Source organism: Trichosurus vulpecula, chromosome 1, assembly GCF_011100635.1.
Source record: "Trichosurus vulpecula isolate mTriVul1 chromosome 1, mTriVul1.pri, whole genome shotgun sequence".
In the NCBI taxonomy this organism is placed as follows: Eukaryota; Metazoa; Chordata; class Mammalia; order Diprotodontia; family Phalangeridae; genus Trichosurus; species Trichosurus vulpecula.
In genome coordinates this window covers 282612788-282639707 of record NC_050573.1, presented here as the reverse complement: position 1 = coordinate 282639707, position 26920 = coordinate 282612788, and the positions used below count along the sequence as shown (strand labels likewise).

At 34.7% G+C, this 26920-nt stretch overlaps 1 protein-coding gene across 4 annotated transcripts in view; it reads left to right on the top strand.

Annotated features, from left to right (window-relative positions):
- MYBL1 (MYB proto-oncogene like 1) overlaps positions 1-26710 on the top strand; it is a 55765-nt gene extending 29055 nt beyond the window's left edge. Inside the window, exons 7-16 of one of the 4 annotated variants that reach the window (XM_036742229.1) lie at positions 256-330; positions 1098-1202; positions 10122-10355; positions 15198-15566; positions 16315-16457; positions 17132-17246; positions 19201-19317; positions 19409-19516; positions 22443-22622; positions 23929-26710. In XM_036742229.1, coding sequence (XP_036598124.1) covers positions 256-330; positions 1098-1202; positions 10122-10355; positions 15198-15566; positions 16315-16457; positions 17132-17246; positions 19201-19317; positions 19409-19516; positions 22443-22622; positions 23929-24057 — 1575 coding nt within the window. In that variant the 3' untranslated portion in view covers positions 24058-26710. Of the gene's footprint in view, positions 1-255; positions 331-1097; positions 1203-10121; positions 10356-15197; positions 15567-16314; positions 16458-17131; positions 17247-19200; positions 19318-19408; positions 19517-22442; positions 22623-22709; positions 22868-23928 lie in introns of those variants that run through there. The other 3 variants (XM_036742231.1, XM_036742232.1, XM_036742233.1) reach the window with 3 other exon arrangements.
- Positions 26711-26920: the final 210 nt, after the last annotated feature.

Sequence of the window (26920 nt, the reverse complement as noted above, 5' to 3'; positions counted from 1 at the left end):
TTTTAGACCCCAAATGGAGCTTACTTACATTTTACTTTTCACTTCCATTGATCCATTCAGTAAATTAATTTAGCAAAATGTTCTGAATTGGTGAATTATAAAGACAAAGTTAATACATAGGAAATAATTGGTTAGAAACTTTGAAATCTTTTCCCTACCTTTAATCCTGACATTTTGCAATAATAATAATTGTTTGCTTTTATGTTAAAGTGTATGTTTATAATGTATTAAGAAATTTAATGTGATTATTTTTAGATCCCAGGCTATCAGTATGTGTCGCCAGAAGGCAACTGTGTAGAACATGTTCAGACTTCTTCAGCATTTATTCAGGTAGTTTTTTATTTATAAAGAAAGGACATACTGTACTTTGCAAGTCTGATAGAGCTCAGAGGAAGTAATGTGAAAGTGTTTTGGAAAGTATCAGTTGCTAAATAAAAATAAAAAAGTTGTAGTGTAACATTTGACAAATTGAATCAGTTTTTTTTGTGAGTTTCTTTTTTTAAGCTTGTGATTGAATTATAAAAATATTTTTGCTAAGGACTAGTATGTTTATTTTTACCAAACCTGTCATTTCATTGGTATAGGGAACTCCCAGTAAGGAAATGTGCTGCACCAATGCAGATTATCACCTGCTTTGAAAGTAATAGTTTTAGATAGTATCCTGAGGAACTGATAAATGACTTGCCCAGTGTTACACTGCCACTATGTGTCATGGTAGAAATTGAACCCAGGTCATCTTGACTCTGAGATCAGCTCACTATCCTTGATAATACTATGTGTCTTCTTAAGGTGGCACACACTCTCTTAGTAATAACATACAACGACTTGAAAGCTCATTAAAAATTAATGTAATTCATCTTGGCAGCATTGGTTTGCTCCTTTAAAATTTACCTTTTTCTTAATGTGTAATTTGAAAATGTTGACTAGCATTCTATTATAGATTAGATAGAACCTAGAACAATTAGGTCTAATTAGCTAAACTGGCTTTCTAATCTTTCTAAAGATAATCAAATCTGGAACATTCATTTGTGTAACTGTAACTATTTTTATTTTCCTCTTTCCTTTCTTCTTTTGCCTTTGTTAAATACTCATTTCAGCAGCCATTTGTTGATGATGATCCTGATAAGGAAAAGAAAATAAAGGAACTTGAATTGCTTCTTATGTCAGCAGAGAATGAAGTCAGAAGAAAGCGAGTTTCATCGGTAAGGAGTAAGCTTATGTGGGTTAGAAATGTTTTCTTTTCCTTCTTTAGCCTTGGTGTTTTAGTATATTCCTTATGTTCCCTAATGGTAATGAGTCAGAAACTGGAAAATGTGATAGTCAATTTGTATTCATATTTAAATATAGATTAATAGCTCCTTAAATTCCGAACATTTGAGGCAGATTGCTTCGTTTCCAAGGCAGTGCACTATGGTAGAAAAAGCATTGGCTCTGCAGTCAGAGGACCTGAGTTCCATACTCACTTCAGATGGTATGACCCGTGGTTATGTTACCTAACCTTCTGGGCCTCAGCTCTTCATTTGGGAAATGATGAGTTTGGATTAGCTGATTTCTAACCATCCCAACTCAAGATATATGACCTATGATATGGATATTTCTCAACATTCTATGGTTTCAAGAAAGTTGGTGTAGTAAATACTAAATGTGTCATCTTTTCATGCTGTTATAAGTTTTATAAGAATATTTTGTAGCTTAGGTGTGATTTTACTGCTTTTTCTGTTGATAATACAATCGTTCCAATCTCTCAGGTTCAAAATCTTGGACTCACCCTTGACTCTTCTCTCTCCCTCAACTAAGTTATTCATTCAGTCACCAAGTCTTGTCAGTTCTTTCTCCACAATATCTCTCACGTCAAGGTATTTGTTCCCACCTTTCCTACCTTCTACAACAATAAACAAGCATTCACTTAGCACCTATTTTGTGACAGATACTGTGTTGTATACTGAGGGTACAAAGAATGAAACAGTCCCTCACAAGAAACTTACATTCTAAGGGGGAAGACAGGTAACATATTAATATGTACACGATAAATGTAAAATGAATACATACAAAGAAATACTAATTAAGCATGGGGTGTGGGAGGGAAGGCACGAGCCACCGGGGTGAATCAGTGGTGCTTCATTCAGTCATTTTTAGTCGTGTCCAACTCTTTGTGATCCCATTTGGGGTTTTCTTGGCAGAGATACTAGAGTGATTTGCCAGTCCCTTCTCTAGCTCATTTTCCAGATGAGGAAACTGAGGCAAACAGGGCTAAGTGACTTGCCCAGCCAAAAAAAAGTGGTGCTGAACTGTGCTTTAAAGGAAGAAATGGAGGCTGGGGCAAAGCTGAAGAGGGGGGACCTTCCACATTGGGGGGAACAGCCATTGCCACTGCAGAAAGGTGAGAGCTGGAAGGTCACAAGTGAGGAACAGAGGGCATGCCAATTTGTCTGGATTGCAGAATGTGAGAGTAGAGGAGAGGAAAGTAATGTCCGTTGGGACCAGGTTATAAAAAGTTTTAAAAGTTAAACAGAAGAGTTTATATTTCATCTTAGAGCTAATAGAGTTGGATTTGGTTTAGTAGTGTATGACATAGCCAGATCTACACTTAATGAAAATCACTTTGGCAGCATTTGTAGGATTAAATGGATTGATGAGAAACTTGAAATAGGGGAAATGAATAGAGAGCTTTTACAGGAATCTAGGTAAGAGGCGATGAGGGCTTTTGAACTAAGGTGATTGTACAGGTAGAGAGGAGGAGTTGGATGTGAGTGATACTGTGGAGACAGAAATTGCAAGATTGGTCAACTGGTTGGATATGTGGAGTGAAGGAGAAAGAGGAATCTAGAATGAAGTTGAGATTGAGAATCTGAGATACTGGAAATGATGGTGGAAGTTTGGAAGAGGGGAAGGTTTTAGGGGAAAGATGTGTTTCATTTTGGATATGTTGAATTTGAGACAGACAGTTGGTGGTGTGGGACTGTAGCTCAAGGGGGAGATTGGAGGTAAATATGTAAATCAGAGTCCTTATAGATAATAGTTAAACCTATGAGATTTGATGGAAGTCCATAGAGTGTTTAAAAGGAAAAGAGAGCTAGGATGAAACCTTGGAGGTCCTCCTCCCTACCTCCACCTCCTTATTAGGGGGGGTTTTCATCCAATTTCTCCCTCCTTCTAATCACTCAGATGTCATCTTACATTCTGTCCTTCTACACCTCAGTCTAACATGAAGAAGGGGCTCTTTTCCTTGCCAAGGCCAACTCTTCTACATGTACCCTTGATCCCATTGCCTATCATCTTCTCCAGTAGATTGCTCCCACTGTCATTCACACTTTTTCTCTTATGTTCACTTTACTCCTGTCTACTGGCACCTTCCCTGCTGCTTACAAATACATCCATCTCTTTCTCATTTAAAAAACCCTTACTTAGTCCTACCATCCTGACTAGATATCATCATTCTTTGTTTTTTTCCCCTATTGTGGATACACTTCTTGAGAAAACCATCTATAATCAGTGCCCTTACTTCCTTTCCTCCTAGTTTTTTCTAAATTCTCTGTAATCTGGCTCTCCACTTCATCATTCAACTGCATCTGCTCTTCACAGTTACCTTGTGAAGACTTTAATTGCTAAATGTAATGGACTTTTCTCAGTCCACATACTTTTTACATCTATGGTTTTTGACACTGTTGATCACCTTCTTCCTGGATATTGTGTTATTTTTAGGTTTAGTGACACTGTGCTCCTATTTCTTTGACTTTTCCTTGGTCTCCTTTTCTGGCTCTTCATCCCAGTCACACCTACTAACAGTGAGATCCCACCAAAGCTCTGACCTGGGCCATTGGCCTTGCCTGCTGCTTCTAGGCTTCCCTGGCTTCCTTTGGGACTCAGTTGAGATCCCCACTTTGGAGTAGGACTCTCTGGGTCTCCTCAGCTGCAAGTACTTTTTCCTCTGAAATTACCTTCCATCTGCTGTATACATATCCTGTGTTGTGCATGTTCCCACCATTAGAATGTGAGCTTCTTTCAGGAATGGATTTTTATTTTTGCCTTTTTTGTATTTCCATTACTTATCATAATAACAGGCACATAACAAGTGCCTTAATAAATGCTTGTTGACTAAGTGACCTAGACTGTTATATTTGTCTCTTGATTGGTATCTTTGCTTCTAGTCTCCTCTTTTTTTCCTTTAATATTTTTGCCCATTACTATCAGTTAAAAAAAATTAAACACTGCCTTCCCCCTAAAGCATTTTGATATACAGTAGACCATAAAAAAGAATTTTATGTGAAACTGAATCTCCATTTCCTTAAGTCTTTCAAGGTTGTTTTTTTCTTTACAGTGTTTTTGTACTTGTATACATTTTTTCTAGCTACTCTCATTACTCTCTGTATTAGCTCATACTACCCAGGATTCTTTGAAATAATCTCTTGTCATTTCTTTTTGCATAATAATATTCATTACATTGTTCTGCCATTCTTCAGTTGGTGGGCAACTTCTTAGATTCTAGTTTTTTTCCCTTTGAATTCCCCCCCTTCAGGATCAGGTAGGTTGTTTTGCTTCTAATTGTTCCTTTCCTGGTACTCTTTCTTTCTCCCCTCCCACACTCTGTTACTTACTTGTTTGTCTGTTAAGTTTGTTAAGTTTGATGTTATTTCTATGCCAAACTGTGTTTATGCATATGTGTATTCAACCTCCTTTTGTCTGTTTCAGATAAGAGAGATTGATTTGATGTTTATTTCACTCATCCCTTCTTCCATGTTTGTATCCTCACACATCTCAGGAGAAATAGCTAGTTCCACCCCTTTCTTCCTCCTTTCTGCATTATATATTCCTTTTGCCCTCTCTTATTACCCTTAGAACAGGACTAATCCACCTTCAAATTGCTCAAATAAATTTATCTTTCTAGGTTTCTCTTGACTCCTATGTTTGCATTTTGAAGTTCCTACTCAGCTTGGGTATTTTCATCAGCAATGCCTGAAAGTCCTTTTTTCTTTTGTAGGATTAATATTTGGCTTTCCTGGTTAAATTATTCTTGGTTGTAGGCCTTTTGGAATTTTATGTTCTAAGCCTCTCATTTTAGTAGCAACTACCTTATCTTGTATGATCCTGATGGTGACTCTTGGTACTTGAATCACTTCTTTCTGAATACTTGAAATATTTTTTCTTTGACTTAGTAGCTCTGGATTTTGGCTGTGATACTCCTTAGACTTTTCTTTTGGGGGCTTATTTCAGGAAGTGATCAGTGGATTCTTTTCTCTCTTTGCTTCATCCTCTGGTTCTAATAGCTCTGTCCAGTTTTCATGTATGATTTCTTGAAATATAGTGTCCAGCCTTTTTTTTTCTTTTTTTTTTTTAAATCACAGTTTTAAAGGAGGCCAGTGATCCCTAAATTCTCACTCTTTGACACGTTTTCTAAGTCATTTTAAAAATATTTGATGTCTTAAATTTTCTTCTGTTTTTCCTCCGTTTTTTTGTTCTAACATTTTTTGCTGACTCATAGTGTCATTAATTTCCCTTTGGTCTGTTCTAGTTTTCAGGGAGCCTGTTAACTTGGTTGAGGTTTATCATTTTCCCCTTTAAGCTGTTTATTCTCCTTCCAAGTTTTTCTCTAGAGACTTTATTTCATTGTTTAATCTTTTGCTTTCTTCTAGTTATTCTTTGTAGCCCTTGTGGAAAATTCATTTTTCCTTTGAGTCTCCACTTGCAGCTATGAAATTAGTATCTTCTCTGTCTTAGGTGACTCCTTATCTAAAAGAGTTTTGTTTTTTTGTTTTTTTTTTTTTTACATTGGTTGTCCATGGTTTACTCATCTCTCTAAACTTAGTTCCTGAATTGGGCACTTTGTGTGAGGGCCAGGTTTCATCCCTTGTTTCACCTTTGGGTGGGGTGGTCAGCTCTCCTTGTTCTTACAGTAGGGATGCACAAGTTCTTGGATGTTTAAGGTTCAGAGAGCTGGATCTTCAAGGTGACTCAGGATCTAGTGCTATTGATCTTGGGCTCTTGGGCTGGTATACCCCCTGTGGTACCCCATGATACCTCTGAGTGATACCACGATGTATTGGTTTTTGCTAATTCCATTCACTTCCAAGGTTCTCACCCTGGGGTTTTCACCAGGGAGCTTTCTACTGTGTTGCCTGTGGTCACTTTTGTGTCACTTGACCATTTTTGGTCTTGCAGGGAGGCTACCAGTTATTTTGCTTGTGTTGACACTGGCTTTTCTTTCTTATGTGGGGAAAAAAATTACATCTTTATTTTCACTAATCTCTAACTTAGCTGAAATTTAGCATTTCCTTCAGTTAGGAGTATAGGCAGCAGACATTCTAAGTAGGAGTCTTTTGACACAAAAAAGGTCAAGAACCTCTGTATTAGAACATTATCTTATTCTTGAAATTACTTTGTATAACTTTGTTCATATTTCTAACTGTATATAAGTTGTATCGCTCTTTTTCTTTGCCTTTCTTTACCCTCCACGCTCCCAAGTAATGTCCTTGAGGGGAGGTACTGTTTCTTTTTGTTTTGTTGGTTTTTTTGGCTTCAGATCCTGGTACCTTGCCACATAGTAGATATTATATATAATTGAATTGAAAGATGGAAGTCAGCTGAGAAAATGTAACATTATATTAACAGTGCAAAGGCATTAATAATTTGAGACTTTCTGAAAAATTTTTTTAAAAAGAATTTTGTATGGATATTTAGTACAAATAAGAGAAAAGCCAAATCTTTACAGAGGTTAGTTAATAACTTCCAAACTCTGGATTGTTGAAATCATAGCTAGATGTTATAAAACTGATATGATCAATGGGTAAAATTATAGTCCTGGGAATATAAATTTATTCTTTGGTGACTATATTAGAATATAAAAAGATTTGAGTTCACTAAAATATTTTGAAATGGTTATCTTAATTCTTGATTTGGGATTGTGATTAACAGTAATCCATTTTGAACCACTAAGCACAGTAAAGAAGTGGTTGTAGGGAATAAAATTATGGACAGTGGTAGATGTTGAAATAACGCAGTTATTAATATGGCATTGTGAGCCAACTGGTGATAGCTGAACTCCTATACACAGTAGCACTTAATATTTTTGTAATGAAAACGGTCAATTTTCATAGAAAAAGATGATATTTTATTATTGATATGTGCCTTACACATAGTAGGCCCTTACTAAATGTTTATTGGTTTAGAATGTGTGACCGTAGGGAAAGCGTACTTTATTTGAAATAGCAAATTATAGGTGAGTAAATGGATGAGATGGCAGCAGACCTGTGATCTTATTGGTGGGGAACAGCCACGAAAGAAACATCCTTTACTGATGCAAATACAGTGCAAACTCTGCAATTTGTAGTCTTAGAGAATTGCCTGGGAATGTTGATAGATTAAATGACTTCCCAGGGTCACAGAGCTGGTGTGAGGCAGAGCAGAACTTGAACCTGGATCCTCCTGCCTCTGAAGTGGACTTTTCTCTCCACTACATGAAGCTTCCTCCATGGGTGAACGAAATGACTTTAAATGTGATTATCTTTAAATCATCCACAAATTTTTGACTCATTGAGGGGAAAAGCTGCATATTTGACTTGACATTAGTTTTATTCAAATGATCCTGATGTTTTTAATAATAATTTGCAGCAGCTAGGTGGCACAGTGAGTAGAGCACCAGCCTTGGAGTCAGGAGGACCTGAGTTCAAATTCAGCCTCAGACATTTGACACGCTTACTTGCTGTGTGACCTTGGGCAAGTCACTTAACACCAATTGCCCTGCCAAAAAAATGATAATAATAATAATTTGCACTTTAAAATGTAGTTTTAATGAGGTCGGTGTAATCAGACAAAAAAACATTTTGTATCAAGAATGAATATTACAAGATTTATCTTTTTAGTACTTGATATCTAAAATTCACTATTGTTATTTACTTGGTTTAAGAACATTTGGATAGAGATTTCCCTGAGAAAAATCACTTCAAAGATATTTCTTTATAGCATTAATTTGTAAAATAATTATTATCTTTCAGCATTCATATAGAATAGTTTTTCCCCTCTAATCTCAGGGCAAATTGTCTATATCCATTTTTTATTTAAAATTCAGTTGTGTGAAATAAAGATCAGGAGTAGAATTTATTAGGAAAAAAAAGCAGGGGTAGTAATATATTTAATCAAAAGAAGAATAGGGAAACTACACTATACATCAGCTATATTAATCAATATTGTTTCAGACTTTTTAAAATATCTAGGCAGTATAGGGTTGAAATATTGTTGTGGTATAGGAAATGATGAGTTGGTGGACTTAGAAAATTACGGAAAATCTTGGACTTATGAAGGAAGATGTCATCCCCCCTCAGAGAAACAGGACAAACAAGTATAGTATGGTCTTACATAGATGTATATGAATGTATAGGTCTATATATGAGTATGATTATAGATATCTTAGTGTTTGTGTATGTACCTATGTGTTTGTGTATATATGTATACATGTTATGTATACGTATACACATGCACACACATATATAAATATATCTGTGCTTAATTGTAGCCTTCTTGGAGGATGGGGGTCGGGGGAGAAGAGGAAGGGTGAAAAAGAACAAAGTAAAAAGTGCACAGCAGAGAACAAAAGGAAACTTACATGGAAGCAAAGAAAAGATGGATAGCTCTGAACACAATGTGTAGTGTTATATAGGCTTTCTTGAAATGGAAATTTATTGCTGTATGTTTTCAGTCTTCTTAAATTCTATGCACATGGCAATGCTTTTTTTTTCTTTTCTTATTTTTTATTTAAGTATATAATATGTTTCTTTTTCAGTTCTTACTGTGTATTTAAAGTTTTAGTATTTAAGTTTAAAATAAATCAATAAAAAAGAATACTAAAAAGAAATTCAGTTGTGAAATGTCTTGAATCTGACCTGTTCCACAGAAATTGGATTTTGTTATGTTACATGTAGAATTAATAGACATATCAGGCTATACTTTTCCAGTTTACATAATTGTCCTGCGTATTTTTAGCATAAATATAATTCAGTTACTTTCTGTTATGTTGACATTACTTTTTCTGCTTATTTAACCCTTTTGTTGATGTTATTAGTATTACGAATTTTAACTACTAAGAATTCAACTTGTTTGGCTTCTAGGAACGGTTTTTTAACTGTCCAAGCATTTATTTACCTGTCTTATCTCTACCAAAGTGAAATAGCTAGCTAAAAGGGAAAGAGACAGTTGGGAGAACATAATTCTACTTAGGTTGGTAGAAGTCCTAAGACATGGTGGCTGTCTGTGTTTGGCATGGAATGGGCAATTACAAAGAATTTAACCAGTGGAAGTGTTTAAGGGGAAACTACATAGATGAGAAGTGAATGCTGAATTTATCCAGATATCAGTTACTGATTACCTTGAAGCTACTTGGTTGTGTTAAACTTGGTGTAAGGACAAGTATATAAGCAAGGTGCTATGAATTTGAGTATTTGAATATTTTTGTAATGTCTGTGAAAAACATTGGTAACATTTTTTCCTACCTTATTCATTAACATTTTAGGTGAAAATTATTAAAAATATATTTTGAAACCTAATTTTCCACATGCGATTGTATAAGGCAGTACACTTTAAGACAGTCCTTGAATTAATTGGTGATTGAATTATCTTTTATGTGTAAGAGAACTGTCATTGAATCTTTCTGAAGTTCTGCAGCTTCCTTTGGCAAATCTTATTGAGAGTCCATTAAAGTTTTTGAAACATAGATACCCTTGTATGAAAAGTAAAGCAAGCCATTGAAATTATTTTTCATCAATTTTGCCTTCTAAGTAACTTTCTAGATTGTATAGTAATTGGGAAAAATAGGGAATTCTACATTTTGTATGCTATAAAGGTCTACCTTGATAATAGTATATTTAATAGAAAGCATATTTTAAAATGCAGAATGGTTTTTACAGATATAAAAAATATTTCATTAACAATAATATTTAGAATTTAGAGAATTGATACAATTAATTAAAATCGTTTTTGTGCTGATTTTGGAGATTAATGTTATTTTTAATTTAAATGATATGCCCACATGAAATCTGTTTTAAGAACTTTTTGCTTTAAATCCATATGTATTTTAGATACATCTACATTTAAAATCACAGATAATATAACATTTATTTATTCTGTATTTTTAGCAGGCAGGAAGTTTTTCTAGCTGGTCCGGTAGTTTCCTCATGGATGATAGCATGTCTAATACTCTAAATAGCCTTGAGGAGCAAACTAGTGAATTTTACAGTATGGATGAAAACCAGAATGCATCTGCCCAGCAGGGTTCACCCACGAAATTCCTCGCTGTGGAAGCAAATGCAGTGTTGTCATCTCTACAGACAATTCCAGAATTTGCAGAGACATTAGAACTGATTGAATCTGTAAGTTTTATATTTTATAATTCAGTTCGTTAAAACATAATCAGGTTGATTTTTTTTGGTTTACTTTTCAAAGTTCTGCATTTATAATAAATGTTAAATTCTTGTTTCTGTTTTTTTTTCTTAACTCCTTTGTTTGATTGTTGGTCATTAAGGGATTGTTGTCATATTCTGTGTGGTTGCAATTTCAAAGTATGTATCAAATCTAAGAATAGAATTCTGAAATTCAAACCAATTGTAATAGATAATGAGAGTCTGAAATGTTACACACACACACACACACACACACACACCCCGTCCCCCGTCCCCCCCCCCCCCCCCAATTGAAAGCAGCCATGGCTCCTTTCTAGAAGTCAGGAAGCTTCAGAGAAACAGAAGTAGAAAGGCCGTTTGAGAGCCAGTCTGGTGAGTCAGGTCAGCCCCAGAGACATTCAGTGACCTGCTTGCCCAGAATCATAGTGCTGGAGTCTTATAGCCTCAGCCCATGTTTGTCCCTGGGAAGTGAAAGGATCTTGGGCCTGTCTGGGTCTCTATTCCCTCAACTGGAAAATAAAAGGGTTGGACTCTATCTCCACACTCTTGAGTCTGTGAAAAAGTGGTTATTTGGTTGATCTTTTCCTGGTATTTTACCATAGCAGAGCTTACTTCAAGGAGCTGTGGTTTCCATTTGTGTGGGTGTCTCCTCTCCCAACTCGGATCATAACTCCTCCATGTTTAAGTAGAGTTTTCATGAATTCCTGGAGCCAAAAAAAAAAATCTTCACTGTAGCCAGTGGCCATGCCCCTCTTTGAACCTAATTGGGTTGGTCCTTGTGCATTGAACAAAAAGTCTATTCCTGGGCTCATATTTGAAATATGAAGTATTAGCTTCAGTTAGATACTGATTAAGGACTGATTTTTATAGCTACTATGAACTTCTTTAAGTTTATTCAGTGTTTGTTGATTACCAGGTCGCTTCTTAAGCAGGTACCTATGAGTGGATCTTTGATCAAAATGCTCTCTTTGATATGTTGGCCATATTAAGTGAAATTTCTTCAGTGGGTATATGATAAGTAGGAATGATTATAATCACTGGTTATGATAACAATTGCTTACATTTATACAACACTTTTAAGATTTACGAAGTACTTTGTTCTTGATAATCATCTGAGCTAGGAAGAAAACAGGAATTATCTTTTTTATGGTTAAGGAGTTAAGCTTGTGTAAGGTAAAATTAGTAAGTGGTAGAATCAAGATTTGAGTTCCATTGTCCTTTCTACTATACCACATAATAATCTTATCTTTCTCATATTTGAGCAAGGCTGGATATCCATTCTGCAAAAGCCATAGTACGCCAATAAGTCAGTGAATCTATATTTATGAGACCCCTGAGCTAGAAGATCTTCCCTGTTACATTTTTGTTTTGCTCTTGCTGTCAAAATTTTCTTGAGCTTATTCTGATGAGGATATGTTTTATATGTTCCAGAACAGCCCTAGAAAAAAATTTTTTACTTATATTTGAAAGATGTGGGTAATTTAAGAAAATTTTGCATTTTGTATTGCCCACTTAAAAAAATGAGAATGAAGGTTTATTTTAGACAGGAGGTTTTTTTTGTTTGATAGGAAAATCAGTTTTGAATGTTGCACATACTCATTTAGTCTAATAGTGCTTTATTTTGAATTTTATAAGATACTCTTAGGAATACATTGTTTTTAATCACTCTAAGGCTAAAAAAGGTTTGTGAATTTGTTATAATTTTTCTCCAGTGAGCAAGAAGGTGAAAAATATTGTGTGATATTGAATTAATTCTTAGATTTTATATGTGTATATATACACTTATATAACATATATATGCATATATATCTTAATACATATATAGTGTGTATACATACATATACGTGTGTGTATATATATGTGTGTGTGTGTGTATATATATATATATATGTTTTGAAATAGCTTTATTGCTTTGTAATACCTTTCCATATTAAAAATTAACCAAAACACCACGTGGCATCAAATTATAGTCATATTTGAACAATTAAAATTACTTAGAATATACATTTTTTAAAAAGAAAAACAACTGGATTACTGAATTGCAAAATGAATTGGCAGCTTAAATACTGTGACGAAATAGTTTACTCATTACTGACATACTCATTTATTGCATGATCCTGCCAGTTATTTGTCCTAAGCACTGCTTTGTAGAGTACAAAAGAATAGCATTTCAAATTTAGGCATTTGGTCTCACAACTAATTTTGCTTTCCATTTGGAAGAATTAAAATTCTGACACAAACTGCAGATAATTTAATTTTCCATTACCTTCCCAAATAAGCAACAAAATAAAAAAAAAAAACCACCCAACAACTCTTCCTACGTTACCCTCTATAGGAAAGGACCATACTTTTTCCTTGTACTACATCTTAAAGTTCAGCATCATTTTTGCTTAAAGAAATCTGTTCCTTTTAATTCTTCAGGCAGATTTTTTTGTTTTTTGGGATCCTTGTGGGAAGTATTATATTTGTAGCCTTTGACATAGCCCAGGTCCTTAATGAGCCTGGTTGGTGCATTCCTCAGGTACGTTGGTACAGGTTTCTCAAGTAGACTTTGACATTATTGTAAGCATTGTATGCTTCAATTTTGTGCCTCTGGCAAAATAAACTACACCTTGGGCTAGAACAACCTCAAATTCTGGTATCTCTATAAAATGAAAGACCTGATAAGTAGCCCACTGCTTGGGTCAATACAGAAGGATCTGCTAGGCCTGTGTCTTCACTAGCAAATCTCACTAGCCCCCTGGCTACGTACAGTGGGTCCTTGCCACCTGTGGGCGTGCAGGCAAGCCAGTAGAATGAAGTGTTCTTGTGTGAACCACGCATGGATTTATGAAGTACGGAGATATAGTTATAATACTGTTCTACTACTTGGTCATACAAAATGTGGGATCATTACTTCACATCATTTTTTGTTATTAAAACTCCTTCACTAGAATAATTTTGTACACTTTTACAAAATAGTTTTCTTGAGCCTAGCTTGGCTTGGACTGCCAGATGTAGCCCGTTTGGTTTACTCCCCATCACGTGGATAAGCTAGAGTGTTGACAACTTTGTCCTCTATCTACACAGTGTACTGGGGGTTGGGAGGAGGGTGTCAGAACTGTTGCTGCTAAAGCTTCTGCAGTTGCCGTGGCTCACAGAATCTGTGGACACGCCCTGGTGCAGCATTCAGAGCCCTAAAGAGCTGACTAGCCACATGAAATTATTTCCATTGCTTCTGCTGAGCATTTCTCCAAGACAGTTGCCCAGCACCAACTGAGAAGGGCAGCATTGCCTGGAAGGAAGGGTTTTTCGCAGTGGCTCTAATCGATCACTGTCTCACATGAAAAATGAAAAGCGTTCTGAGATTTATTGAAATGATGAATCTCATCAATAAAGAGGATGGTTTTCTTCTTGCAAAAACTCTCTTTAGTTTTTGCATTTAGGACATCTCAGATATCATATATCACTATGTGCAGACCAAGAAGCAATAGTTAGAACTGAACATGGAATAACTGATTGGTTTAAGATTGGAAAAGGAGTAGGAGAAGGCTGTGTATTGTCACCTTATTTATTTAACTTCTATGCAGAATACATCTTGCAAAATGCTAGGCTGGGTGAATCAAAAGTTGAAATTAAGGTTGCTTGGAGAAATAAACAATCTGAAATATGCAGATGATACCACTCTGACGGCAGAAAGTGAAGAAGAATTAAGAAGCCTCTTGATGAGGATAAATGAGAAGAATGTACATAAAGCAGGCTGGAAGTGTAACATAAAATCCTAAGATCTTGGCAACTGGTCTCATCACTCCTGGCAAACAGAGGGAGAAGAAATGGAAACAGTGTCAGATTTTAGATTCTTTGGATCCAAGATTACTGCAAATGGTGACTGCAGCCATGAAATTAAAGGATACTCCTTGGAAGGAAAGCTAGCAAATCTGACAGCATCCTAAAAAGTAGGGCTATCACCTTGCTGACGCACATCCTTATAGTCAAAGCTGTGGTTTTTCTACTATCAACATATGGCTGTGAGGATTGAACTATAAGGGAAACTAAGCACCACAGAATTGATTATTTTGAATTGTATTGCTGGAGAATACTTTTCAGAGTCCCTTGATCAGCAAGAAGATCAAATTAATATTTAAAGAAATTAATTTAGGCTGTATTCACTAGAAGATCCAATACTGAAGCTGAAATATTTTCTCCACATAATGAGAAGCCAGGACTCATTGGAAAAGACTCTGATGTTGGGAAAGATTGAAGACAAAAGGAAAAGGGGACGGCAGAGTATGAGATAGTGTAATGGAAACAATGAACATGAACTTGGACAGACTTCAGGAGATGATGGAGGATAGAAGGGCCTGGCATGCAGTGGTCCATGGGGTCACGAAGAGTCAGATGTGACTGAACAACACACTCCTAAAGCAGCATTGTGAGGTGCATCTTATCAGGCAGTGGCTTGCCCCACTAACTTTTGCTAGATCTGCTGAGCAGGAAGCTGAGAATGAGTGCATCCAGGGCCCAGGAGCTCACCTTCAGATAAGATATTTTTAAAACTATTCATTTTGATATACTTTGATACACTTTCGTAGTGAGTTCCAAGCTTGAAGTGAGATATTATTTAAGATATTCCAGATTGAAAAGGGGGTAGAACTGGGAACATAAGTGATATTATTCTTAAGTGGTATTGTTAAAAATATCCAACTAAGGCCAGTTGCTAATGATAAAAATAAGTGGTTTTATTGACCCTCTTGGAATAAAGTCAACTAGTGTTCAAGATTATATCTAAATGGCCTATCAAATTAACTTTAATAATAACTTACTGTGTTGCAGGATCCTGTAGCTTGGAGTGATGTTACCAGTTTTGACCTTTCTGATGCTGCTGCTTCTCCTGTTAAACCCACCCCAGTTAAACTGATGCGAATTCAGCACAGTGGAGGAGCCATGGAATGTCAGTTTAATGTCAGTCTTGTACTGGAAGGGAAAAAAAACAATTTCAGTAGTGGAGAGAGTGATACTGTTCCTTCAGTATCCCCAAATGTGGCTAAGTTTAGCACTCCACCTACCATCTTAAGAAAGAAGAGAAGAAGTCGAGTTGGACAGTCACCAATTAGTGAACTCAATGATGGCTCATTTAATGACACTGTCAACGTTGCACTAAAACATACACCAGTGAAAACACTACCATTTTCTCCTTCACAGGTACAGCCTTTTTGTGTGTTGTTTATTTAAATAATATTTTAAAAGTTCTTAGTAGTAGTTGATTACTTTAAAAATTGATATAGTAATCCATGGACATGGATTTTAAAATGTGTATTTAAAGTTCTTGTACAATGAGGGCTAAGTTTCTAGTCTGCTTTGGATTGAGAAACTATAGAGCCATGTGTTAAATTTAAAAAAAAAATAAAAGTAGAGCCTGAAACAACTATGAGTAAAGTGCATTAATTTTGTGACATCTTTCTAAAGAGTGTTCAGTGTTATACTTTGTTTTAGAAGAAACTTTAGATAGCAAATGCAGAGGTGTTACTAAGAGGAAGAAGAAAGTAATTTTAAAATTAGACATATTTGACATATATATACATATATAAATACTTCATTGGATCTGTGACCTCATTAATATGACCACTCCCATCAGTGTTACAGATTGTAACACATCTACACATTCTCAATACTCACCCATACCCTACTTTAAATGTTCCATAAAGGCAAAGGAACAAACATTTATTTTGCACTTAGCTATGTGCCAGGCATTGTACTAAGCTAAAATCTACCCAGTGTTGTGAAGGCCTGTATCTAGACCTTTTTACATTATGTGAATTATCTGTCTTCAGATGCCACACTAACATGTAACTAATCTTGATTAGTGTTACCACCCTTTAACAGTAGTATGGGGATTTTAAAAGAGAAAATTGTCTTTAAATTGTGTCCCCACCTTTTCTTTTTTTTTAAGTTTTTCAATACGTGCCCTGGAAATGAACAACTTAATATTGAAAATCCTGCATTTACATCAACCCCAATCTGTGGCCAAAAAGTACTTATCACAACTCCTCTTCACAAGGAAACTACACCCAAAGATCAAAAGGAAAATGCAGGGTAAGCAAACATTAAGTGTCTATCTAGTGTTCAGAGAAAGTGGCGTTGACTTTCAAAGGTATTTTTTTTATATTCTACTATAAATTATTTATAGTTATTTCAGTTATTCACTGAAATAGCTCTGTAATTTATTTGTTATGCATTTATATAATCCCGTAAAGTCATCATACTTAGGAATTCGAAAAAGCAACTATCCCCTTTTGTCCCATATGCTAGATCAGGGCTGTCCAAAATGAGACCCACAGGCCGCATGTGGCTCTGCAGTGCGATATATGCGGCCTACCTACAAGCATAGAAATGTACGTAAATACTTTAGTAAATGAAGCCAAACTACCGCAGAGCTCTCACCAAAATGGCAAATCAGAATATGTTGTCTGTTGTTTCAATAAAAACCTAAGGTTGGACAGCCCTGTTCTAGACGAATTGCTTTTTAAAAATAGCAACAACTGGAGGTAAGCTGACTACTTTTTAGGAATACAGACAAGATTTATTATTTAAGTAGAAGTTGGACTTAGATGACCTCTTTCGTTCTTCCAGCTTTGTAGTTCTATAATTTTAATAGCCCCTCCCCATTATATTCCAAATTTTTGTAGTCAATAAAATTTTTGTTAAAAAATGAAAAGCTAAATAAAATGTGAATTTTAACATGATTTTGACTCATATCTGTTTGATAGGTTTAGAACCCCTACAATTAGAAGATCTATACTGGGTACCACACCGAGAACTCCAACTCCTTTTAAGAATGCTCTTGCTGCTCAGGAGAAAAAATATGGCCCTCTAAAAATTGTGGTAGGTATATATTTTTTCTTAATCCAGATGAAGAAAAAATATGGACCTCTAAAAATTGTGATAGGTATATATTTTTTCTCAATCCAGATTGAATAAATGTATATTTTTATGTATTGGTGATTGGTAGGGGCTCTTTCTTAGTATAAGAATGAATTATACTGGTTCAATAGGAAAAATCTAGAAAAAGTTACCAACCATAAAATATGAGATGTTAGTATGATGAATTTTCAATTTGCTTGACTGACCTCACTGAATCTGGAATTGGAAAAGTTTATTGGAACTTTATTGGAATTGCAAAAGCCACTGGAAAAATTTATCTTTTTAAAGAGAAACTTTCTTTTCATAGACATCCACACTATGTAATTTCATCACCTTATCTGAATGTAAAATAGTCTTTCTTTAGCATCAAGTTGACAGCATTTTTGTCCAGATTTTTAAAATTTTCTTGATGTGCTTGAAGTCATTATATTTGTTAATATTCACTTGTAAAAATAATTTTTAAAGGTTTTAGACCATGGACAAAAACTTGATAATGATTGATCTTAGGTAGTTAATTATCCCTGAATCAAATTAAATGGGGGAGGGCTCAACATGATTTGAAGTATTGATTTCTTCCTGATTATTGCCTAAAATTATTCAATTAACTTCATAGAAATTTGGTTAAGAATTATATTGAAAATTAGAAATACCTATGATTAGAATATAGTAGTAATTTTATTATCCAATTTCATGGGAAGAATTGAATTAAACCAGATTTTCTTTGGAATGATGGTAGGTAATGCTTATGGTCTTACAACTCTATCTTTAAAAAAAGATAAATTTGCTGATATGACTCCTATATGCCCCCTCCTCCAAGTAAGAGCAGCTTTAAATCCCATTTTAATTTCCAAAGAGAGTTTTTACAAATGCCTTAGAGTTATATTTCATTTGTAAATCTTATTCTCTTAATCTGCTGGAAATATTGATTACTTGAGATCTCAGTTGAGTGCTATTTACTATTGAGTGCTATTAGTACTACTTACATATAGAACAGTACTTAAATTTGTCATTTTATTAAGAGACTTTGAGGAAGTTTTCTATTCCTAGTTACTAGTTGGTATGTACAAACTGATGTTAGTATTATCTTCCCTAAAGAGAAGCAATATAATGTAATATGTATGTTAGCTGAGTATCTTGGGCAAGTCACTTGACTTAGTTTAGTTTTTTAGTTTAGTGCTAGAGGCAACTTGCAACTCTTGAGTTGCAGAGAAGTTCCAGAGAAGATTTGGTTTCACCTGAAGGCTTTCTTTATCTTGGAGTTTGCTCTACCACTTATATCACAGCTCCAGTATAAAGGTCTTTGATCTTCACTAAATATCGAGAACTGTGTCAGCTTGTTGTCTGATAGAGAGCTGAAAGAAATGGTTTCTTAAAGTAAATAAAACTTTTATTAAAAAATATTATGTATGAAAAAATTTTGAATTTGTTTGTAAAGGTAAAATTTTCCAGTAACTTTTACTTCCCAGATTCAGTGAGGTTGCTTGAACCTAACAATCAGATTGATGAATAAAGTTATGATATTGACACTATTAAAATTTTGAGTTTTCCTATTTTTCTCCTTCTTTGCTAATTTACTTCGTAGCTCAATTTGTACTGCATTTCCCACAATTTTGCATTTCTAAAATATCCCCATAGTTTCCTTTAAAAATGTATATGGAAAGTGTGATTAAATTAAGAAGTAATGGGATAATGTTCTCACAAAGTAGGTTTTATTAACTCAGTGCTCATAATGTACTGTTATACTTTTTACCATAAAGTGCAGTACTTTAGCACACATTTTCTACAACCTAAAAAATTCCTAGGACTTGGCAAGAAAATTATACAGGTAGTGAGAAAGTATAAAAGGTGGGCTTGATGTATATGAGAAGAGGGGTGACTTTAACAGAAGGAACACTTTTTTATCCTTTAAATTCAGTCACAGCCACTTGCCTTCTTGGAGGAAGATATTCGGGAGGTCTTAAAAGAAGAAACTGGAACAGACATATTCCTCAAAGAGGAAGATGATTCTACCTATAAAAGCTGCAAACAAGAGGTAAATTTGGAATATTGTAGTATAGTACTAGTTAAATCAAATATTCATTTTGTTCTATAATAATTCTTCCCTTATAAATTGTTCATTCCAGCATGTTTCTTCTGTGAAGAAAGTCAGAAAGTCATTAGTATTAGATAATTGGGAAAAAGAAGAACCAAGTTCTCAGCTGTTAACAGAAGACAGCATTTCAGATATGCAGGTTGGTGCATAGCTTTTTAAAATACAAAATTGAAACTTACAAGAATTTTAGTTTTCATGGTATTTTGTCAATTTTTGTTGAATGTCAGGTTCTAATTTCCTGTTTATTAGGTAGCCCGAACATTAGAAATTCATGATGGATGAGTGCCCTTCAATATGGAACTCTTTTAACTAATTTTTGAAAGAATCATCAATGTGCCTATAGTTTCATGTGCATTTGAGATACTTGAAGTTTATTACTAACTGGAATAAAAAGCACTAAGTGGCACCAGAGCTTGTAATTGCTTATCTCCAGGATATTAGTTGGTCTTGGGTGATCTGCCATCGTGCAAATGATACTTTTCAAAACTTGGGGAGGATAGCATTTATTTATAGAATATTTTTCAGACTTTAGGAAAGATTTAGCTTCAGCTCTTGAGTCTAAAGACAAAAAAGGAACCATTTCTAACAAAAGAAGTTAACTCTTTCCATCTCTTAACTTTATGTGTCACTAATTGTTACCTAAGGAATTATTTGTATATCTTCATTACTACATATTGTAGGAGGTGAGAAATGCCAGGCTCTGCTTGGCAACTTTAATTCACTTTCCCCACTTCTGAGTAGGTACAGATAGCCCTAGGATATTTGCATTTCTTTTTTACCCCTTCCCTCTTTTTTCCCCTTTATTATCAATATCTTTTGGAATAAAAGTGCATTTTAAGAAATTAGTTTCACAAAGACAAGCCTGAAGGTATACATGAATTGGGAGAGCTTGTTATTGTATAGTCAAGGCGTGAAAAGAAAATAATCTGAGAGGGTTTTTTTGTGTTTTTGCCCCTTTCTCAAATCTTTACTCCATTCCTCCAAGGACTATAATACTACTCTATTTTTAGATTGCAGAAAGATGAGGTATTTTATGCAGCCACTCATTATCAGACTAAAGTAATTTCATCAGGAAATGATAAATGCTTTTGTCACTTTTTTTCATCTTTGATACTACTCTACCAAAATGCTTCTAGAAGCCCTGAGGGAGAGGGTTTGGGAATACTGTTACATGTTCTCTATAGGAGATGTTCTGTACTGTCATCTCAAACACCAGGTCCCGGCCCACCCTCTTCTTGCACTTTACCGTTAACCAAAAGTAAGGCAGCTTTGTTGATCTTCTACAATGGATCTGTAATCTCACTGATGTAGTTATTCTCCCCAATAATGCCAATTGTAAGCCATCCATACCTGTCTATCATGTGTAACTCTTGTCCATGTTCTCCCATAAATCTGCCATAGGGATCCATTCAGTGTGCTAATGAGGCTTTCCTTGTATTCCTTTGTATTGCATGGATATCAGTGAATCTGTTCATTGTTTTTCCCCTAATATTACACCAAAACAATGCATTCCAATACCTCGAATCCCTTCTTAGATACACAAGGTCACCTAGACTGTCATTGACCATTTCTACTGGTAGAGAGCCCTACTGTACAAGTCAAACCATCCTGCTGCAGAATTGCTCTTCTCTCTTTCTCTCTCTCTCTCTCCCCCCCTCCCTCTCTCCCTCTTTCCCTCTGTCTCTGTCTCTCTCTCTGTCTCTCTCTCTTTCTTTTTCTATCTCAGGAAGCTCTTCCTTATGTGAAAATGACTCCCAGTAACTTCTACTCATTGGCCCTGGTTCTGTCCTCTATCTGACACAAACAGAACAAATCTATTTTTTCCATGCCACAACTCTTCAGAAATTCTAAAGACCCCTTGGTCTGCTCTTCTTTACTTCAACAGCCTTAGTTTCTTCGACTGTTCCTTGTGTTTCATGGTTTCCAGGCCTCTTATCAAGAGGCAGCATAATGTAGAGGAAAAAACACTAGACTTGGAATAAAGGGAGACCTGAGCTCAAATCCTTCCTCTGTCACTAGTTGTGTTATTATGGGCAGATCACTTAACCTCTCTGAGTCTTAGTTTCTTTACTTGTAACATTGGGATATTAATGCCTACAGTACTTACTTCGCAGGGTTTTTATGAGTATCAAATGAGATAATGATTGCATATTGGTTGCAAGTGTTAAAGTATGACATAAATGTCATCTGCTATTGTTTTGGCTTTCCTTATTTGTAGGGTTACATTATTCGAGTTGGTCAATGTCGCTCTTAAAATATGATACAATATAATATTCCCTATGTAGTCTGACCACAGGGACTATTATATTCATCCTTAATTTAAATATTGTATTAATACTTATGCAACCTAGGATTATGTTAACTTTTTGAGAAGCCAGAGTTGATTTTTACAATGCCCAGGCCTTTTTCATTTGAAATGCTGTTAAGTCATATTTTTCTGACTTAAAATAAAACCTGAATGGAAGATTATACCTTTGTCCATTGATTCATCTTGTTGCTTTGTTGTTCTAGCTTAGAAAAATGTTTTAAAATTTTGATTTTGTCATCTTACACATTAGCTATGCCTCTTTTGTATCATCCGCAAATTTGATGAACATAGTATTAGGTAATTTGGAATGATTAACTCTGCAGCAAAAATAAGGAGTTTTTACTGTATTGTGAAGTGCTGGGGGTTTTTGTTGGTTTTTTAGGCCAAGTCTGTAGGACAAAAAATATTTATGGCAGCCTTGCTTTAGAATCATATGTATAATATAGATGATTAACTTTTTTCTTTTTTATGGCCATTACTGCTATTTGTGTGTTTTTTGGTGACACTTTTCATGGTTAGAGTAAAATGCTGCTAGAATGACAATTCTCAAAAGCTATAAATTTCAATGCTGTTTTTGTCTCCATCTCTGAAACTTTTGTTTAATTCTTATCAATTACTTATCTTTAATATCATAGACAAAGCTTTCTTGGGAAAGGAGTAAAGCCACTTCAAACTCAAATTTTATATTTTATTCCCCTTTAAATTTTTAACTAGTTGTAGGTATTTTATTTTCATTTCTCCTTTTTCCCCCTTTTAGTCAGAAAATATCTTTACAACATCTTTATTAATGATACCATTATTGGAAATACATGACAACAGGTGCAACCTGACACCCGAAAAACAAGATATAAATTCAGCCAACAAAACATACACACTTACTAAAAAGAAACCAAATCCTAGTACTTCCAAAGGTGTCAAATTGGAAAAGTCTCTTCAGGTATGAATTTATAAAATTTTTTTAGTGATTTAAAAAATATTCAGTTATCAACTTGGTCCTACTGGTCATGAATTCTTTTCTTTCTAGACTGCAACCAATATAATCATCACTAAAGGATGCATTGACTGCTATTTTACAATTCAGTTGGAATCTGGATTTCAAAAAGAGAATCTGTCATTTACAAATCTGTTTATGTAGGTTAAGCAATTTGAGATGTAATAAAGACTCTACACTGGTGGTTTTCAAGCTTCTTTGACTGATGGTACACTAAATTCATGCCTGTGTTTTTGGCACCCATCCTTTTATAACAAATGCAACCCTGAAAGGATGTGTAGTTGGGGGTTGTCCCAGCAACCCCGTTGCTACACATGATTGTTCTGCTTGAGCAGTGATTGCCTGTGAGCTTCTGGCATGCAGGTTGCAAAACAAAACCCCTTTCCCAGCTGCAATGCAACCATAGTACAGCTGCAGATTTAGGCTAGAGCATTGTCTGTTAGGTATGACACACACTGGAAAATGTGGGAAGGCACTGAAAGAGAAGTTTCTCTTCATGCCTGAAAGGGTGTAGAAATAGCATCCTTCTGGATACTTAAACATTTCTTAGAGATGACATTTGCAATCTGGTATACCCTGTCACCATGTCCAGTAGTTACTCTGGGTCATAATATTAATTACACTTATTTTTGGAAGCATTTGGGAGGGTTTTGTTGTTGGTAGTGGTAATATGCAAATAACCATTTGAAACATAAGTTTGGCTATTCAGTATGTGATAGTCTGGATATATAAAACAGATAAGTTTTAATAGAGGTGATTATTTGCTTGATAAACGATCCACATAATGGTTATTTTAAATAGCAAGCTCTCAGTGCATTTTAAATTTTTCAATACAAAAATATCTGTCCATATTTTTTCAGGGATACCTCTGTTGTATAAATTCATAGTAGAATGATAGCCTGTGTTCTAAAAAGTAAAATGTGAACTTTATACTATTTTTTATGAATAGTTATGCAGGAAATCCATTATATTTTAAACAAATTTCTCAACATCACATTCTTTGCTCATCCTGCTCTTACAAACTTCAACACAATAAAGCCTGAAAAGGGATTGCTGAATTTTCCTTTTCACACTGAAGATCAACTATTAGGAAACTGTCTTTAGTACCCTGAAACTTCCCTTTCCCCAAGGGAGCTATGAATTTGACTGACACTGAGAGAATTCACTTTTAAACCTAAAATTCTGAATTGGTACAGATACATTTATTGTGGTACTTTTTTAACTTTATCGTCATGTGTGTTTCCCTTTGTAGTCCAATTGTGAGTGGGAGGCAGTGGTTTATGGGAAGACCGAAGATCAACTTATAATGACCGAACAGGCAAGAAGATACCTGAGCACATACACAGCAGCAAGCAGCACTTCTAGGGCACTAATACTGTAATTGTCAGGATAGTTGAGGAAAGCGTGCTACTCCTTTACTATGTATTCTGCACTAAATTAGGTTGCAGTGAATTTGTCAATGAATTGTTTTTAAACATTTTTAAGATGGCCTTAAAAATTTTCACATCTTTTTAATAAATATCAAGCAGGCTAAAAGCCAAACTGTTATAGTAAGGGATTATTGGAGCAATCTTGCAGTGTTTTAAAGGATTTTAAAAATTATTTTTAAAGAACAGTAAGAAAAGCAGCATTAAAACATGCATAAGTATTTTAATAGCAGTTTTTTCACATTTCATTTCCATAAAATGTTGCCTACTATCTTGATGCTCTCTTGATGCTGCAGTTTTGTTCTAGAGTAGGTTGTAAGTACTTAATGATTTCTGAAACCACATGGCCTGTGTGTGTGGGAGAACTTCACAGCTTGATGAAAGTACTTTGGCCTATGTGTTTATTTGCTTATGTAGCACTCTATTCTACTATGTATAAAGAAACACAGTGGAAAGAAATGTAAAAGAAGGGTAGAAAGTTGCACTACTAGTTTTTTGTATTCTTCAGAAACAGTGAAATTAACTACAGTGTTAAATATATTTATTTGAAAATGGTAGTAGAAATAAGATGGGTTGAATAAAGGGTTTTTTCATTTTTAGTACAGAGTCAGTATTTTCTTCATAAATCTCAGAAGAGCTGAGAACTTTGTTGAATGTATTGTACAGTATGTAGGGGCAGGAAAACTTTGTAAATTGGAAAGGAGTCAGTTTTTATAATTTATTTTCATTTTAAAGCTTAAATGTAGATATTTATATGTATACAGGGTGTCTAGAAGCCAATGTTGTTTCCTGTTTAACAGCCATATTAAGGACAAGTTTGGACCTTGAAATATGAAACAGCAATAAGTTATAGGCTACAAAGAATACAAATTCTATGCTGTATGTCACATCTACCTAAATATTGCACTATGCCCTTTAAATCATGTTGGTTATAAAGTAGTTACTACAAAATTTTTACTAAATTATAATTTAACTTTTTCTTTTTTAATTCTATCTGAGGGTCATGTAAATTAGCATCATAATTTGTACATGTGTTTTAAAATTGAGCATTTTATTTTGTTAAAACACACAACATAGCACCATGGTCCCTAACCAAGTCTTATCTGCACTTAGAAGTTTATTATATTTACTTAGCATTTCAAAAATAGAGCAAATATTATTCTCTTATTTATACAGAAAAAACTTTTGTCCTTTTATAAAACTTTGGTGTTTTCTCTACAGGTTACAACAGTTGCTTCAGTTGCCTATTTTAGGTATTTGCACTTATTTTATTTCTTTTTGAAGGAATGTCTTGGTTTGCTTTTGTTGTAGAGATTTTATGTAGTTAATTCCTTGCAGAGTATAATGGTGTGCTGTCAATTTACACTGACAGGTAAATAGAAATGTACACTGTAGTTTTAGTTATTTATAATTAACACACTCTCTCCCTCTCCGCTCCTGAAGTGTGCTGCTATAGAGAATAGCAGAATCAGCTTGCTGCTATGAGAGACGGAAAGAGCAACCACCATATGCACTGTGTGTAAAGATAAAATCAAATGATGGCAGGTTCTTAAGTTAACTTCATGGGATCAACCATTACCAGGCAAATTCTTGCTGAACTGATACTCTCAAATCCCAAGAGTTGAGCTTTGGTTATCATCCTGAAATATGAAAATAATACAGTGGCTTAAAAGAAAAAAAGCAACAGCTCCAGGGTCTGTCGTCTGTGTTTATGTTAGATAGGAATTGAAATATCAGAAATTTGAATTTGTAGCTACTGTGCAGTAGACCTAAAAGGATCTCAAACTATTTAAATCTGAGTCACTTTGGCCCTCCCCAGTTTTTGTATACGGTAGTGAAATGTGCAGAAAATACGCAATATTAAAATTATGCCTTGTTGATATCAAATAGAACAACCAGTTTGGACCTCCTTAGCAATGCCTATTGGGAGGTGTTAATTCCTTGCTAATTAATGGACTTCTTGCAGAAGTTACACTATGAAAAAGAAATTGACATACAAAATTATAAAATATCATTTCATTTACAATGAGCTAATGGCACATAATGGGCAATGGATTGATTTTTCTCTTTGAAGCTCATAGCTAATATGGGTGCACAGTCTCAAATCACCAAGATCTACTATATAGAAAGATCTGCTTTTTTTAAAATATAAGATTTCTTTTGCTTGAACATTAATCTCAAATGTTAATGTATTCCAGATTTTATAAACTTAGGTTTACTGTACATAGTGGTATTAGGGTTGGTATTGGTTGAGCCCGTTAGCTAACTGCTTTGTTGCTTTTGCAAGAAAATGTCAATATTTAACATATCAGACATTTTAAGTCACCTTTTTACTGTTCTGTATGTATATATGTGTGTGCATTATAATTTTTCAAGATATTGTAAACAACTTTGATATACATGTAGCACCCAAACTTGTGTGGAAATGGGCTATGCATATAAAATATTCCATCTTGCCTTTGGGTTTTGACATTAATGTACAACAATTACATCCCCCAAGTTGAGTTTTTTTGTTGTACTGGAAAAATACTTTTCCATTGTAAGAGAATCTTGCATATAATGCTGATTTAATGTTAACATCCAAAATAAAACATCTGTGTACAAGCTGACTTGAAATTTTCTTTTGTTTGAGGAATTACTCTTTTGTATGTGATTGTATTGGTTGCACTAACAAGACATGTTAAATATATTATCTGACTCCTTGTTAGGACATAACCATAATTGTTCAGAACAACCATTTATGTAATAATGTATTGGATATCAACTCTTTGTATGAAATTAGTTTGGGGGGGGGGTAATGGGACTGTCAATAAGATA